Genomic DNA, 15311 nt, shown 5'->3' on the forward strand with positions numbered 1-15311 from the left:
CATCGGCAGTGTGTTTGGTATTACTGTCATGCTGAAAAATGAAGCCATTCTGAATCAGATGTATTCTAGATAGCATTGCTGTCTGTTGGATCAAATCTGATGGTGCTTTTCTGCTTTGATAAGTCCATCAGTTTATACAATACCTCCAAGACCACTAGTTGAAACCATGACAGAGCCTCCACCTGCCACTTCTTCTTTTGTCCTCCTAAAATACACTTTTACGTCTGTCAGACTGTTGTTTTTGTTATTTTTCAACTAAAGAAATGCAAAGTGTTTTTGACACAGGTTGCTAATAACAAAGTGCCTAAAGATGCAATTTGGTTCTTTGCTAAGACTGGTTCATTCCTTGAGCGCGTGGTGCCTTTTTTATGCTTGAATGATTGATAGGTCCGTGTTAAGTGACTTAAAAATATTCCTCTCAAAATGGTCAGGTACAAAGGCTGGACTGAGCATGAGTGAAGAAGCAGCCGAAGCCCAAAGAAAAACTTTGAAAGACCACTCTGGCTCTTTGGGAGCAAACTGTAAAAAGATGAGGAATGGCTTTTGAACTGTGCTATATATCAATACGTTCATATTTCAGGTCACTGCCACTGTAAAAAAAAAAAGAAGAGAGTTGTAAGCCATAGCTAGTTGCCTACCAGATCTCTATCGATACATTTAATTTAAAACCAAAAGGTTAAAACTCTAACAGGATGACATAAGGGGACTTAATATTCACCATTTGTGCAAAAAAAGAAAAAAAAATTTAAAAAATGAACCCAGGAGATGTTGAGGTAAAACATTTGTCTTGCCAGTGGCTGAATGAGAAGTCAGAGGAATTCATGCATGTGTGTGCAAAATTTTATATTAGGCCAACTGGCTAACAGATGACACAGCACTGTTATCCCTCACCACTAGCATGGTTAAAAATTTAAAGTGGGTCATAATCGTTGCACCCCGAAGGCAGTGTTTATTCAAACAAGGATTTTTTTTGTCTCTGTAATAGTCTTAATGACTTGTTAAAATGGATATTATTACAACATTAGGAGCCTGACTTACTGTAATCATATTTAAATGAGATCCTCTGTGTATGCATGGCTCAGTTCCACATGAAGGATTAACTGATATTCTAACTCTGATAAGTTTTACATAATAAAAATGCTTTCAGATACTCGACAGTGGACCAGAGCTGTTACGTGCATCACCAGTCATGTCTTTAGGGCATTTCAACATGAACCCTGCTTTTATTGCACACAACAGGGCTTTGTATCTAACTGCGTAGTTATGGGATAGTAATAGTAGGGGAGAGTGGGAGTGTGCACAGGGATACATTCCTCCATAAATACGTGACAGCGAGAAAGTAACTGCAAACAGCGGGACGCCCCTGCTCCTTGTAAGACCTGGTGTTCATGCACAAGTGCTTCGTGTTGTCTTTCAACTGAGAGGGCCATCATTTACTCAACACTGGCAGCTGTGAAAGAGAGAATTACATTCTTGAGCCACTGGAGTGAGAAGCAATTGACTTGAATATCCCCTGTGACATTCTTAAAGAAGCAGGTCATTTTTTTGGCCTGGAAAGCTGTCAGTAAAGGAGCGCAGGATGTAATTGTTGGTTTGGAGGAGCTGCTTTAATTATGTGTTTGGTTTAGCCGAACTGACCTGGTGGTTGCTTGGGATGATGTATGTGTCATTGTCCTGACTGAAGAATTTTTCACACATGAACACTGATGTTGCTGAGATGGCTAAGCTTGCAACAAAGCTAGTTTTAGTAAATCAACTTAGTGCTCATTTTGTCATTGCCAGCCAGTACAGGCTTTTAAAGAACATTTTACTGCAAAGTTTAAACAGCAGGCTGCATTGACTCACTGTTTTTCCTACTTATCTGCAGTCACACTGGATGAAAATACTTCATTTGCACATATTTCTTTTCACACTTTGACTCAATGATTTCCCTGTCTACTAGCCGGCTAATTCTGACTTTTACAGTGAAGCATCTGGGCACATGGGTGGGTGAAAGCAGACAGAAAGTGGGTGGAAGAAGCCTCGTCTCCATATGTTAGACATTAGAGGTCAGCTGCCGCATGTTTGTTCGTGCGCTCGGCCTGGCAGTTTCAGTTACACGGCCCACAAGCTACGCTATTGATCCCCTCACGTCTTCTGTTAAGGTACATCAACTTTTGCCTTCCTCTTTCACATTAAGATCGGGTCACTTACATCAGCAGCTGCAAAGAAATGACATCGGATGTAGGCCTTCCCCATCCCCCTCCTTAAAAAAGCAAAAAAAAAAGCAAAAAAACCCCCCACACACACGTATGAAGCCAGCGAACATATTTGCTGACAGGCACAGAATAAGCGTTGCTGTTCAGAAGCTGAAGATCAGGAGCCAGCGTGAGCCTCTGGTGTCTCCTGAGAGCTTCCCAGTTGGAATCAACACTGCCTGCAGGAGTGATGCTTGTCTTATTCTGTTTTGCTGATCAGATAACTCGATCACATATTAGCTCGCTGCCACAGTCTGAGAGACGTTTGGATGTGGCTCAGAAATAGGTTATGACACATTTGGATGCATGCTAGCATCTAGTGGGCCCCTCAACAGGGACGGAGAGCTAAACAAGAGACAGCCTGCAGACAAAGTCTTGACAAAGAACAGACTCTGTCTGTGAGAGCATGCATATGTGTTTGTGTGTCACAGGCTGTTTGACACCTCTCTCAGAGTCCAGTTTTAAAAAGATCATGTTTCTTGATGCGTCTTGTCAGTATCTTCTTTTGTAGTGCTCTATATACCATTTACACAGTCTGTGACCAATGCATGGCAGCAACAGTAGAGCTTTTAGCTCAGGGGTGAGGGTCTAGTCACTCTCTGTCCTGGAATGCAGTTGACTTTCTAAATCCCCACCAGTCTATCCTGGGGCTGTGGGGCAGGGCCTATCTCAAGCCCCCTTTTCCATGTGAGCCACGTCTGGAATCTCTAAGCAAGCAGTTGGCTGAGTCCCCCAGCCTCGCTTTTTCACGGGCACTGAGCGTGTTGATCACAGAGCGCGATGGAAGAAGAAATTGCAGATGAAGACAGAGATTGCTCACTTGAGGAAGGTAATGAGCTTTGTGACATGAAACCAGCAAATGAATTCACATCCTTTAGAGGGTTTGAGTGTGTTTTGTCTGCTGAGTGTAATTTGGTTAGCAGTGGGGAAACTGTGTTTGGGAGTTAAAAATAGAAATTGGAAATACATGAGAGGACCTGCTGCTCTGAACTTGAGCAGGGTGGGGGTGTGGGTGCGCTGGTGACGGGGCCTGAGCGTGACGCACCACCGCACGATAATTATGAAAAAATTAAGCCTGCCTTTTGTGCTTAGTGATGAAAGCTGCTTTATGCTTTGCAGATTTGCAGGTTAGAGCAAAATAGACACAACTCTAGATTGAAAGAAAGGTTGAAAGGATGTAGTAGATTTTTTTTAGATACAAATTACTCCAATAGTTAAATCTCCTAAACTAGTTTAGTCCAAACATGTCTGAGAGGAAAACAAGAAATTCCCTTTTCATCTGTGGCTCACAGCACGCTTTCAAGCTTTCAAAGAAAAAGACAAGAAAAGCTGCGTTAAACAACCCGCAAAATAGTGGCAAATCACTCGAAATTTCCTCCTTCAGCTGTTGAAGAGCTGAACTCTGTAAGAGGTCCTTTATTTTCCGCCATTACCCTCTGAAAGGTACACATTACAGCTCCAGCTACCTGTCTACAAAACAAGGCAGCGGATCAGCTTGCTTTATTGCTTTCCCCCCTCTTTTTCCACAGTTGAAGAGCCACCTCCTTCATTTCCTTCTCTTCTCTTCTCTTCTCTTCTCTTCTCTTCTCTTCTCTTCGTGCAATGATTGATTTAAGACATCATAACAACAGTGCAGGGCTGTGTTTACCTCAGTTCCACACCACATAAAATATGTGTCTTCTGTGTATTTTTAACATGTGATAAAAGGGTAAAAAAATGTTCCTGATGGCACATAAAAGGTTGAAAAATGCCTGGAGGGCTGCTTGCTTTTCTTTAATTCTGTGAACACACGGAATAACTGGAAACTCCACATGTGCAGGTAGCTCCTCTGATATTCATTTATTTATTTATTTTCATTCCTGAAAAAGTTAGAATGATTGCACCTGGCAGCTTCTGCTCACTCCCCCAGTTTCACGAGGCACTTGATGCATAAACAGATGCTCTGGATATCGTCTCCGAGTTTCTCTATTTGTGCCTCCTTCTGTTATTGGGTTTCCTCGTGTTTAGTAACGGAAAGAAACCTGAACAGCTGTTTCAATTTAGCATTTTCATCTTCAGTGTTGTGTCTGTCACGTTCAATCCAGGATTTATTGCAGAAATTTAAAACTGCATGAATATGTAATGAATTGTGTTTCAGTGTTTGAATATCCGTGTTGCTAACAGTCATTCAAATATGCATAAAATGTTTGTTCTTCATATTCACACACAGACTTTGTTATACCAAGAAGAGAGAATGTTATTTATTTCCTTTTCACAAAGTTACTGATGGCTGATTTGCACTGACATGCCCTACTTTTGACTTATGACATGCATGCACACACACGCTCTTGATGTCGAAACGTGAGTGCGTCACATTTGACCCCTTTTCTCTTTGTTTGTGTGTGTGTGTGTCCCTTCCTCAGAACAAACCAAAAGCAACCTAAAGGTAACCTCCCCAGAGGACGCTGAGCACATAAGCCGCAGACAGGCCTCCCCAAATGGGACTGCCCCTTCAAGAGGGGACGCCAAAGGCAGCCGCACAATCCCCCGAAGGCACACTTTAGGGGGAGCTCGCAGCACCAGAGAGATTCTGGCTATGCAGCCGTCAGATATGGACAAGAAGAGGGAGGCCTTTCTGGAGCATCTGAAGCAAAAATATCCCCACCATGCTTCGGCAATCATGGGTCACCAGGAAAGGCTGAGGGAACAGGTCAGTAGGCTGCAGAAAGATCATCGTGTGTTATGTTGTTTGACCAGGCTCACCTGGTTTGAATATAAAAAAATGAATAAATAAACAAAAACTAGACCTCTTGAGATTTCAAATGCTGGGAAGATCTAGTGTCCTGGGCCAAGGTGCCAGCCACAATTTGCCCAAGTTTGATGCAGAGTTTGATGCGGTGCAGAGTGAGAAGATGTTGGAATAAATTATATTCATCATGACTTGACAGTAAATATTGACAGTAATAATATAATATTTATTTATGTACAGTAATATATAGCTGTGTACTTATCAATATAGTACATACAGGACATTTTAGCTGAACTAAAAGAAGATAATAATACTGTTTTTTAGAATTGCATTAATCAGACTGTATTTAATGTTGCGATTTAGTTCAGTTCATTACAGCACAACCATATTCAACATGATAGTGCAAGTTAGGTTACAAAGTAAATAACTAGTTTCCACAGAATTAGGTATAAACAGATATGAAAATGCCTTTATCCAGTCTTGGAATAGATATTTTTCAGTTCCTTTATAAACTGCGGTTTTATCTGCACAACTCTTTCCTTCCTGTTTTGTTGCTGCAGGTTAAATGTGAAATGTGTCCAATAAATCTGCCTGTCACATTTCCCTCCCACAGCTGCTGTGGAGCAATGAGGTTGTATTTTTATGAAGGAGTTAGAGGAAAAAAAAGAATCCTCCAAACCAGCGGGCCATACTTGCTCATACTTTCTTGCTTTGGTATCCATTATTTAATTAACAGGTGTTATTACTAAAATATGCGCTTGTGCTAAATATGCATTTCCCACTGTTATGTGGGAACTTTTAAAGGTTATAAATTCTCCTTGTGCTTCACCTTTCTGAAGTCAGTAAGGGAGTCTCTAGGTGGACATTTGGCTCACCTGATCTGGTTGCTCAGGGTCAGAGGAGATAAAAGATGGAGGGGAGGCTAGCTGGCTTTGTAGCCAAAACAATCGAGGTAATAGTGAGACTGGCACAAAGCCACAGGGAGCTCCAGGAAATGGCACAAGGTATTGTGAAAGAAGAAAGAATTTTGTGTGTGTGTGCTGTTTTCGGGCCAGCCCACATGCAAAGCAATGCCTTTTCATGAGGTGCAGTTTCAATCGACTGCCCTGATCATTAACTCTGTAATTTGCATATATACCCTAATATCACTCGTCACGGATGATGGTATCAAATTTGCCCAGGTTGATCAACCGGTTTGTTTGCTTTCTGAATACAGTGGGCTTGCACTGCGCACATGCATTGTTTTCTCCTTCGAATCAATCACTGATTCTCTTTGGTGAGAAAAATGGGGGGGGGGGGGGGGGGAGTGTATATTTGGTGGTTTTATCCTGCGCACGAGTGGGGATAAAAAGGAGGACTTCTGTTGTGAAGTTTAGATAGTCAGACAGGTAAGTTCAGCTCCCGGCTGGGTGGAGTCAGAGTTGCTATAGTGACTCGTGATGTCACTGCTGGAAGGGCTCAGCTTACTTGTAGGTGCCTGTCGGAGAGAGCTGGGATCCTGGCAGTGTGAGAGCTCTGTGTGTGTGAGTGCAGGAGCGCTCCTAATGCTGTGCAAGCTATGGACCGGAAGGTTGTTTGGAAGCATGGCTCTCTGTACGTGAAGCCCGCGGAAGAATAAGAATAAACTTTTTTTTTTCTTTTAAGTACAAAGGAATACATTTATCACAACGGAGACGAGAGTCCAGTCAGAGGGGAGAAGAAGAAAAGGTAGGATACATCGGAAAATGTACTGGTTTCTTTTTTCTAGACGTCCAGTGCCTTTTTACATATTAGTGCGCGTGGAAGTACTACAAGATGCATGGATTGTTGCTCTTATGAGTACACTGAAACGCCCTGGAGTTTCACTATTGCGCCAGACACAGCGCGCACCAGGCTGCTGTCAGGTGCTGCAAACTTCCAAGAGGCAAATGCAAAACTTGGTGCACGAGTTTTTCTTGTGTGTTTTTTTCCCCCTTCTCTCCCAAGGATACAAATCGACGAAAAGTATTTAACCGCAACGACTTATTTAATTGGATCGACGCCTTGAGGTGTAAATTATCCAAAATGTGCAATCCCGTGTGCAGCATCCCCGTAATTTTGCCACTTATGTAGCTATAATTGCAAAGCAAATGATCCATTGTGAACGGACGTCTGGGGTTATACCTTAATAACGTGCTGCATCTTGCATGATAATGATGGTGATGATGATTATATGACAGTATAGCTGTGATTGCTACGCGGCTGGTTCCTGTTGTTGTTGTCGTTGCTGGTGAGTTGAGGTGACGATTCATACCAGGCGTGTGAGATCTTGTGTGTCATCTTATATTTCTTTTGGCTGTGTGCTTATGCGTAAAAAGATCCACAATTGGAGCTTGTTGAGAGTTGCTGTTTTCCCAAACTTTGTGGCTCGTGCTTTAATGCTGCATTTAATATTTTATGCACTAATACGAGTAGACTAAAGCTGTGGGCTTGTTTCCCTGATTAGGCTGCCAGGACAGTTCCAGTTTCTTCTTTATCTCTCAGGGTTTTGGAGAAGGTTATTTACTCAGAAAAAAATCAAGGCTGCTGCCTGTAAACATGCTGTTACATGGTAGTTCCTTTTGTTTTTTGTCTGAGCTTGTATAAGAAAATATGTTATGGGTCATTCCGGAGTCACAGAGAGCTTACTGTCTTTATTTGTAGGTGACGTGCAGTCACTCTAAAAATGTCAAGTTTTATATCCTGTGAAGTTCTTCTCTCAGCTGCTGAAACACTGAACTGAGATGAGAGATCTGCTGGTGCTGACTGTCAGTTTGCGAAACGTGACACCTTTAAATTGATTTTTTTCTTTTGGAGAGAAACTGCATATGTGTTACTCAGACGTGTGGGATGGGATTCGGGCGCTGATGGGTCTTGAATACATCGTGTCCAGGATGAAGATACAAGACGCTGTCAAAAAGCAGGCAGCTTTCGAGCACCAATGCCTGGAAAATAAATTCAACGCTGATAAATGAGAAAAAGATGAGTGAAGAATGCAGTTGGCATGATCCAATTCTGGATGTCAAGAATAATGCAATAACTCACTGCTAACAGAAGCAGCAGAAAATGAAAATAATGACAAGTTTATTGAAGTGTTTGTCATTCGGTGTCCTGAGGGGTGTAATTATTCAGATTTAAAGGAAAAAATAACTGCCAGAAAATGTGTCATCTTGCCCACAACAACATTCTTGTGAAAGTGTGGGAAAAAAAAGTAGACCTGCCACTTTTCTCACGCAGATTCAAACATGCCTACCATACAGGAAAAGCAACATCAGTGGCGATGCGTGCTTCAGAAGGAAGAAGCAGGTTTGAGTTACAAAGGTCGAGATGCTTCAAGGTCAACCAGAGGTTAGGAAGATGATATTGTGTCAGCCTGAAAAGTGATGACCCCAGTCTAATCACAACAGATACCCTCACACATAGCTACAGACTGCTTGCCTTATGCTTAGAAAAGGGATCCCTTGATTCTTCATTCTTCTGTGATCTTTAAATCCACAACAAAAGCAGAAGTGTTTTAATTTCCTCTGCTCTTCATTGGGTCTGCAAAAAAACCTGGATTCCACCCAAGGGAGATGAGATAAGATCCCGTTGGCCTGACCGCCACCTATCCTCTCATCCCTCTCCCTCTGCCCAGGGGCTTAGACAAGCACAAACCGAGCTGCTCGACTGGTCACGAACACACACACACACACAATGAATTCCCTCCTTCCGCTTGTGTGCCAGTGTCTGTGTTTGATGAGCTGTGACTTGCCAGGCTCCGGGTTTCTCTCCAGAGTGGGGCGGCCATGTTAGGACAGCTGTCTGCAGCTGTGGGCATCATACAGACAGACAGACAGACAGAAAGGTCTGCACCCCCAAGCTGTGATAATCTGTTGGCCTATGTCTTATGAGAGCACATATTTCAAGATGGGCAAATTGGTGCAATTTTTTTTGGAAGGAGATGCTCATAATGCAGTTCTCCTGCAACATGAACAGTCACAGTGTGATCGGAACAGTTTGTTCTGTTTTATGAATTTTAATTACAGAGAAAGTTTTTAGACAAGACTTTTTAAGGCACTCGACGCACCCAAATATACCAAATATACAGGGTGCCATTGTCATGTCGTGTTCTGTACAATTACCACAGGTATTGTATTTATGGCACACATTTTTGATAAAACGTGAATTAAGGGTATATGTTGGCAATAATGTGTGAGTGATAGGATAAAGTTTTCCAACCAGTCTCTGTCAGTCCACCAACCTGCGATCACGATATTTGCGCAGGGGTACAACAGAAACTGACGGTGGACTCTATCAGCTACCCAAACACAGGTAGCTGATGTAGTCATCCAGGCGGCCAACACTGCAACACATGTGAAACGTCATGCTATGTGTAAGCCTCTTTTTAATCCATTTGTCATGTATTGGTGTGAAGGTGGAACCAAATGCAGATTCTTTAGACCGGGGTAAATGAACAAAAATCAAGCTTTTATTCAGGTAAAGAAGAATAACTGCAATAGGCAGAAAACAACATCCATAAATTAAATGGGGAAAGACTCACGGGCAGGCGTGCAGGAAAATAAACAGTAAGACGCAACAGCGATCTAAGACAGACTGAGGCTATAAATAAACACGTGAGGAAACCAGGGAGATGGGAAGCACCAGGGTAAGAGACACAGCTGAAACAAATCCACAATGACGAGACAGGGGAAGCGAAACTACAGACTAAAAACAAAAGACTACCAAAACAAAAACATGAAAAATAGCAAAACTAATCCCTAAGTAAAATATTAACTGAAAACAATTCACTGATACCAAGAACTCAAGAGTAAAGACAGTGATCAAGAATAATTAATCTCAGAAGCCAATGGAGCATTAAATCATGAAGAAGAATTCAAAAGTCCAAAATGGAAAAACCCTGAGTCCAAAATCCATGACATTGACACTAATAATTAAGTACAAAATATGATTTCTTCTTCTTCTTTTTCAGATAACTCATTTACAGTCAATTGAAATTTTAGCGATCATGGGTCAAGATTTCTGTTCTGTTCTTTTACAGTAATATTTGCACACTTTTCCTCCTGGTTGTCTCACTTGGACATATTGTGTCATCATCAGCAGGCACAAAGTTTGCCAACAAGTAAGAGTGTTTATAAAGAATGCTATCAAAAATCACAAAAAGCAACTTTTACGTCTTCTCTTCAGATCTGTCCATATTAACATTTGAAAGTTTACCACAAAGTTGAACAGCAGTAAGGGACATGATGGTGATGATAGTTGCATAAGTTCTATATGAATACATACAAACAAAAACTAATATTAGCCATGATTTACCCTAACAGAAAAGACTTTCTGTGGGGAAACTAATTGGGAGAAGCTTCGAAAATAGATTGCACATAAAGAAAGCACTTTACAGAGCTAATAGATAAATTCTGCTTGGAAAATTCCTGCATCTACTAACAATGTCAGTGTCTATAAGATGGCAGCTCGGCAATCCATGTTGAACTCAGCTGCTTAAATACACTCAAGTATACAAGAGAAAATACACTGTAACCACTTCTCTTGAGTCTTTATGAGGCATTGCAACATTTAGGCACATACTTTTCTCTGTGTGGCCCTGCTACACTCTTGCTCCCTGAAGCCAAGGTCAGCTAGATAAAACTGGCTTCAAACATGCATAGACTCCCTGAGAGAGATGTGATCATGATCAGAGAAAAGAGGGGGAAAAAACGAAGAAGAAGAAGAAGCAGAGCTAGTCTTGGAGGAGTGTTGTTCCTGTTTTTAACTAATCTACCCACACAAGAAAAGATCATTTGTCATTGTCCCTTCTGGCACAATAGTCGTGCAGTGACTGGGACATCACCATGCACACATTCAGGTGTTGCATGCTGAAATATTTAAACCCACGGATGTCTTTTCACAAGACACTCCCTGTGTTGCACCTTGCATCTGAAACCACACAATGAGTTGGTGTGTCCTGCAGGTCTGCGGCAGAACATCTGTTTTTAATTATCAAACCCTGGAAACGGCTCTGGATTGCTTTTTAATAGCATCTGCCACCTCTGCATGAAGTAACACTTTGAGAGCTGCCTTCGGTAACACAAACAAGAACCGCAAGGTTAATGACGGACAGGCAGTGACCTGCCAATTAACCGGGGTCACGTGGCGGGGGGTCGCAGCACCCCAACCGAGAGGACAAGTGGTCTAAAGAGTGGCGCCACGGCTGTGTCTAATCCCGAGTGTCGTTGGGGGTTTGGGTGGGGGGGTTAAGCTGCTCTGACAGAGGGCCCTGATGGACCTGCCACTGATCACTGCTGATAATGAGTGAAGCCAGACAGAATTTTACACACTGTCTCAAATGCAATGCCAGTGTGTTAATCAGACCAGCTAATCAGGTCTGAGCTCTTTTCAGTCTTCTCTTCAGAGCCGTATTAGCCCTTCTTAAAGTCGCACATCAGCAGTTATCTTCAGATGCATTGTTGGCTTAATGTACAGGTAGTTGCTACAAGGATCTGCAACAGTCTGATGTATGGGACACGTTTAACCTCACGCCCTTACATTCCTTTGTTAACGATCAGGAGCATTTCTAATACAGCGGTTGGAGCCCGAGGAGCCTTACTTGAGAGTTATTGCTTATATTATTTAATTAACATGGCTGCCCTCTTACAAACCCTAATAACTAAGCTACAACGTACAGGAAAGGGTGATTAGACATTTGAGTAAAGCACAGTTTGATATACGATGAGTCCCATATTAATTAGTTGTATTCAGCAATCTTTATGGATTCTCTGATCATTTTCTAATCCACTTTTTGCTGGTTGAGATTGCTTAAAGATGAGCAGAGTATCTCTTTTTATAAGCATGCTTGACCAGTCAACTGTGTACATTCATGTACCTCTGGTATGAAATAACAAGCTCTTGGTCATTTGGTGGTATGGGGATCATTTCCATCCTTTATTGGCCCTGCTGACTTTTTGTGCAAACTTGCAAACATTTGTCTTTAAACTTGCAGCTTTATTAAAATGGAATGTTATCCTGTCAGCGCCACTATGTTGCAGAGATAACAAGCAAGGCTGCTCCTGCAGGGACTCTGTGTACAGGAGAAGGGACTCGACGCCATGCTAGCCTCATCTTACTTAGCACTGACTTCATTATTATTAACACCGTCCCTGCCAATGATGTTAAATTACAGCAGTCAGTGTTTTCATATCATGTGGTCGTGCTAAAAATCAAACTTCCTGCTCTGTCTTTTTAAAAATGTATTTACATTAAATTCATAGAACAAAAAGGTTTCTGCGAGGTCTTGAATAATTAGCGATTCGCAAGTGTGGTAAGTTCAAAGCAGTACTCTGACAGCGGAAGTGTTGGCGCAGGACCCATTGATTACATCCAGCATACTCTGCAGTGCAGTTTTAATTCTTCAATATTCGTAGTAATAATATAAAAAATATGGCATGCAGTAAAGCCACTCACAAAATTTGCATTGCATCTTTTCCTTTAAAACTCCAAAGTTAGAATCATTATTATTTTAGAACAACTTTAAAAATTTAAGGTGTGCTGGAAATAAAAAAGAGGGATGTGAGGTGAAACAATTTGAATTTAAGAAACCTTGAATTTAAATGAGAAGGAATGTCGGCTAAATATATTTGGTGTAATTAGATGGTACAATTAAATGTCTTCCTGTATTATTTTAAAACTTAAAAATAGTCGTATTTTAGTTGCTTTAGCTTGCTTGGTGTTAAAACTGCCAAATGAGCTTGCTACTGTATACACCTACTGGTCAACACATGAGCATTAACATCACCATTGTCTGACTAACAAACGGTCCACAACAACACGCCTGATGTGGAAGTTTTTTCCTACAATTATTTCTCCTCCCTCAAAATAAATCTAGAAACTTTGAAACAGTGATCTGAGAACTCAGACACCTTTAGTGTGCAAGCTAGCCTCCTTCCTCTATTTAACATTGCAGATTATTATTTTTAAAAAATCTTTTTCATCCCTTTCATGCTGTAGGAAAACAAAGAAGGTAAAAGCTGCCTTTGTAGTGCTTCTCTGTTTTAAGAGGTAAAGTTGCAAGTCGAGTCGACAAGAAAATGTTCTAAAAAGAGCGTAAATTCAATCTACTTTTTATCTTGTTTACTAGCTTTCATTCTAACTCGATGTTGTAGAAAAATAAAAGGTCAAGGAAAAATGTATTTGCTAGATAAAACATTTTCGTCAGACAGACTCCCGGGCTCAGTTTCGCTTTGGGTAGAAGCCTGAGTAAATGCCAGATTCATTTACAGTGTTACGCTCAATGCAACGTTAGTTTAACACAAAGTATTTAAAAGGCATTACTCACTCTGAGCAATGTTAACATAATACGCTTCAAATTACAAGCAAGGGCATGTATTATCCATTGAAATGCATTTTTAAAACCATCCCAACACTACAATATAAAATAAGTAACATTACTTTATATCATAAATTGTTACTGTTCTTATATATAGGCCAAGAGATTCCAAAAATCATGACTAAGCAAAAGAGGCTGTTTTCCCATAGTTTTGGGTTTTTTCCCCCTTTTTGTGCCCTCCTTTTGCAAGCCTTTGCATGCAGCCCAGCATCTGGACTCCACCTTAGGCCAAAGGTATGAGCCTGACTTCAAAAGGCACATCGGGAGGATTTTTACCACTGACAGGACCAGTTCTGAGCATCTGGTTCCAACTTCATTTTGATCTCCTGCATTTATTTCCACTTGGCCCTTCTCACTGAAGATAAAGGCAATGCAGTGTTAGGTGCACAGAGGAGAGCAGTGCAGCAACACTAGTCGAAGTCAGTATAGATGCAAAGGTTCACACAGGTTTTGCTGTTGCTAAACAAGATGATAAAGAAGATAGGGAACACCTGGAATGTAAAGTAGTGTATAGCAGGCAAGTATGGGCAGATACTGGAATTAATAAATTAGCCAGTTTGACAGAAGTAGAGCGTGCGATACAGATTCAGTTCTTTACCTTAGCTTTGGTTCGTGTTTATACAACCCTTCACACAGTCGTGCAACTCAGCCCATGCTACATTGTGTTTAGCGGGCTGTTTAACACATTGCAGTTAGTGCTAACATGACAGCCAAGAAAACAAGTGTGTCATAGAGTGGAAACATGATGGTGACTTAGCACCTTAAGCTTTAATTTCCACTGCTCTCCGTTGACAACGAGGACTGGAATTTCACGTAGCAATTGCGTAACCTCAAGCTCACAGGCCAGCATTTTGTGTCTATTTATTTGTGTGAATAGCTACTTTTTGGTCTCATTTGCAGCTCAGCAGTAAGACGCTGGAATTAGAAGTGGATAACAGACACTGTACGCTACGGCCATTCCTTGGTGAGGAGGGGGAAGACAGTGAAAACGAATGTGGATCAAGCTTACTGAAAAGTTCAACCTATTACTGATTATCTGTCTTTTTTGTCTGTCTGTGCACACAAACACACAGACACACCAAAAAGCTCTCCTCTGGGAGAGCGGCTATAATAAATCTTAGGCTCGGTGGAGGAGCTGTGTGGTCTTTGGTGACTTGTTAATTAGGCATGAATAGCAAAGCCATTATCAGGCTTGCTTTCATGGGAGTAGAAGGAGACTTGACACTTGACAAAATACTGTGACTTAGAACCAGAAAAAATGGCCTGTTCATGGTAATCAAAAAAGGTGAGGTGGAAGAAAATCAAATTATGCTGCCTTGTTTCTATTAGATTATACGGTGTGTGTGTGTGTGACATCATAGAGGATACAGGATTAAAAGTGCCCTAAAGAGAAGAAAGCCCTCTTTGTCATGTTGACCACAGAGCTACACACACGCGCGCGCGCGCGCACACGCACGCATCCTCTGATGCCCAGATATACACACAGGGTGGCTTAAATTAGGCCTGGAAAGTCCTTTATTTTCCCCCCAGAGAGAGAGACGCTCTGTGTTGACAGCCCAGGACGTGGATGTGGTTTTTGGCCATGAAGGAATACTCTGTTGCTTTTGTGTTATTTTGGGATGCTCCAAGGGTTGGGAACTACGAAACCTGTCTTTCTGTTGATAAAGTCATATTGAAGAGCAAGTCTGGACAGAACGTGTCTCTCCAGCCCTGTCAGCAAATATTTTGCATGTATTTGTTTGGTAAGAGAGACAAGAGGGTGAGAAAGGGAGATGTTTTGTTTTTTTTTTTTTGTATGTGCACATTTATAGATGTGTGCAAATCCTTGCATGCAAGGCTAGTACATGATCTGTCAGTCTAAGTTTAAGTCTGGGCCTGCTTTCTTATGTAACGGCTTTGAACGAGTGCAAGGCCTGAAGCACAACAAAGCTTTTTAACAAAACAGCACAAATTGTTTTTGTGATTATCCCGACAT

The 15311-nt window shown here is 41.5% G+C and overlaps 1 protein-coding gene across 15 annotated transcripts in view; it reads left to right on the forward strand.

The window, feature by feature from the left end:
- The window catches only part of kiaa1217 (KIAA1217 ortholog), a 116024-nt gene that overhangs the window by 65105 nt on the left and 35608 nt on the right, over positions 1-15311 (forward strand). For 13 of the 15 annotated variants that reach the window (XM_013277202.3, XM_005448909.4, XM_005448907.4 and 10 more), the window contains exon 2: positions 4640-4926. In XM_013277202.3, coding sequence (XP_013132656.1) covers positions 4640-4926 — 287 coding nt within the window. Of the gene's footprint in view, positions 1-2965; positions 3067-4639; positions 4927-6426; positions 6673-15311 lie in introns of those variants that run through there. The other 2 variants (XM_005448910.4, XM_005448913.4) reach the window with 2 other exon arrangements.

The sequence above is a fragment of the Oreochromis niloticus genome, linkage group LG9 (assembly GCF_001858045.2).
Source record: "Oreochromis niloticus isolate F11D_XX linkage group LG9, O_niloticus_UMD_NMBU, whole genome shotgun sequence".
Lineage (NCBI taxonomy): Eukaryota > Metazoa > Chordata > Actinopteri > Cichliformes > Cichlidae > Oreochromis > Oreochromis niloticus.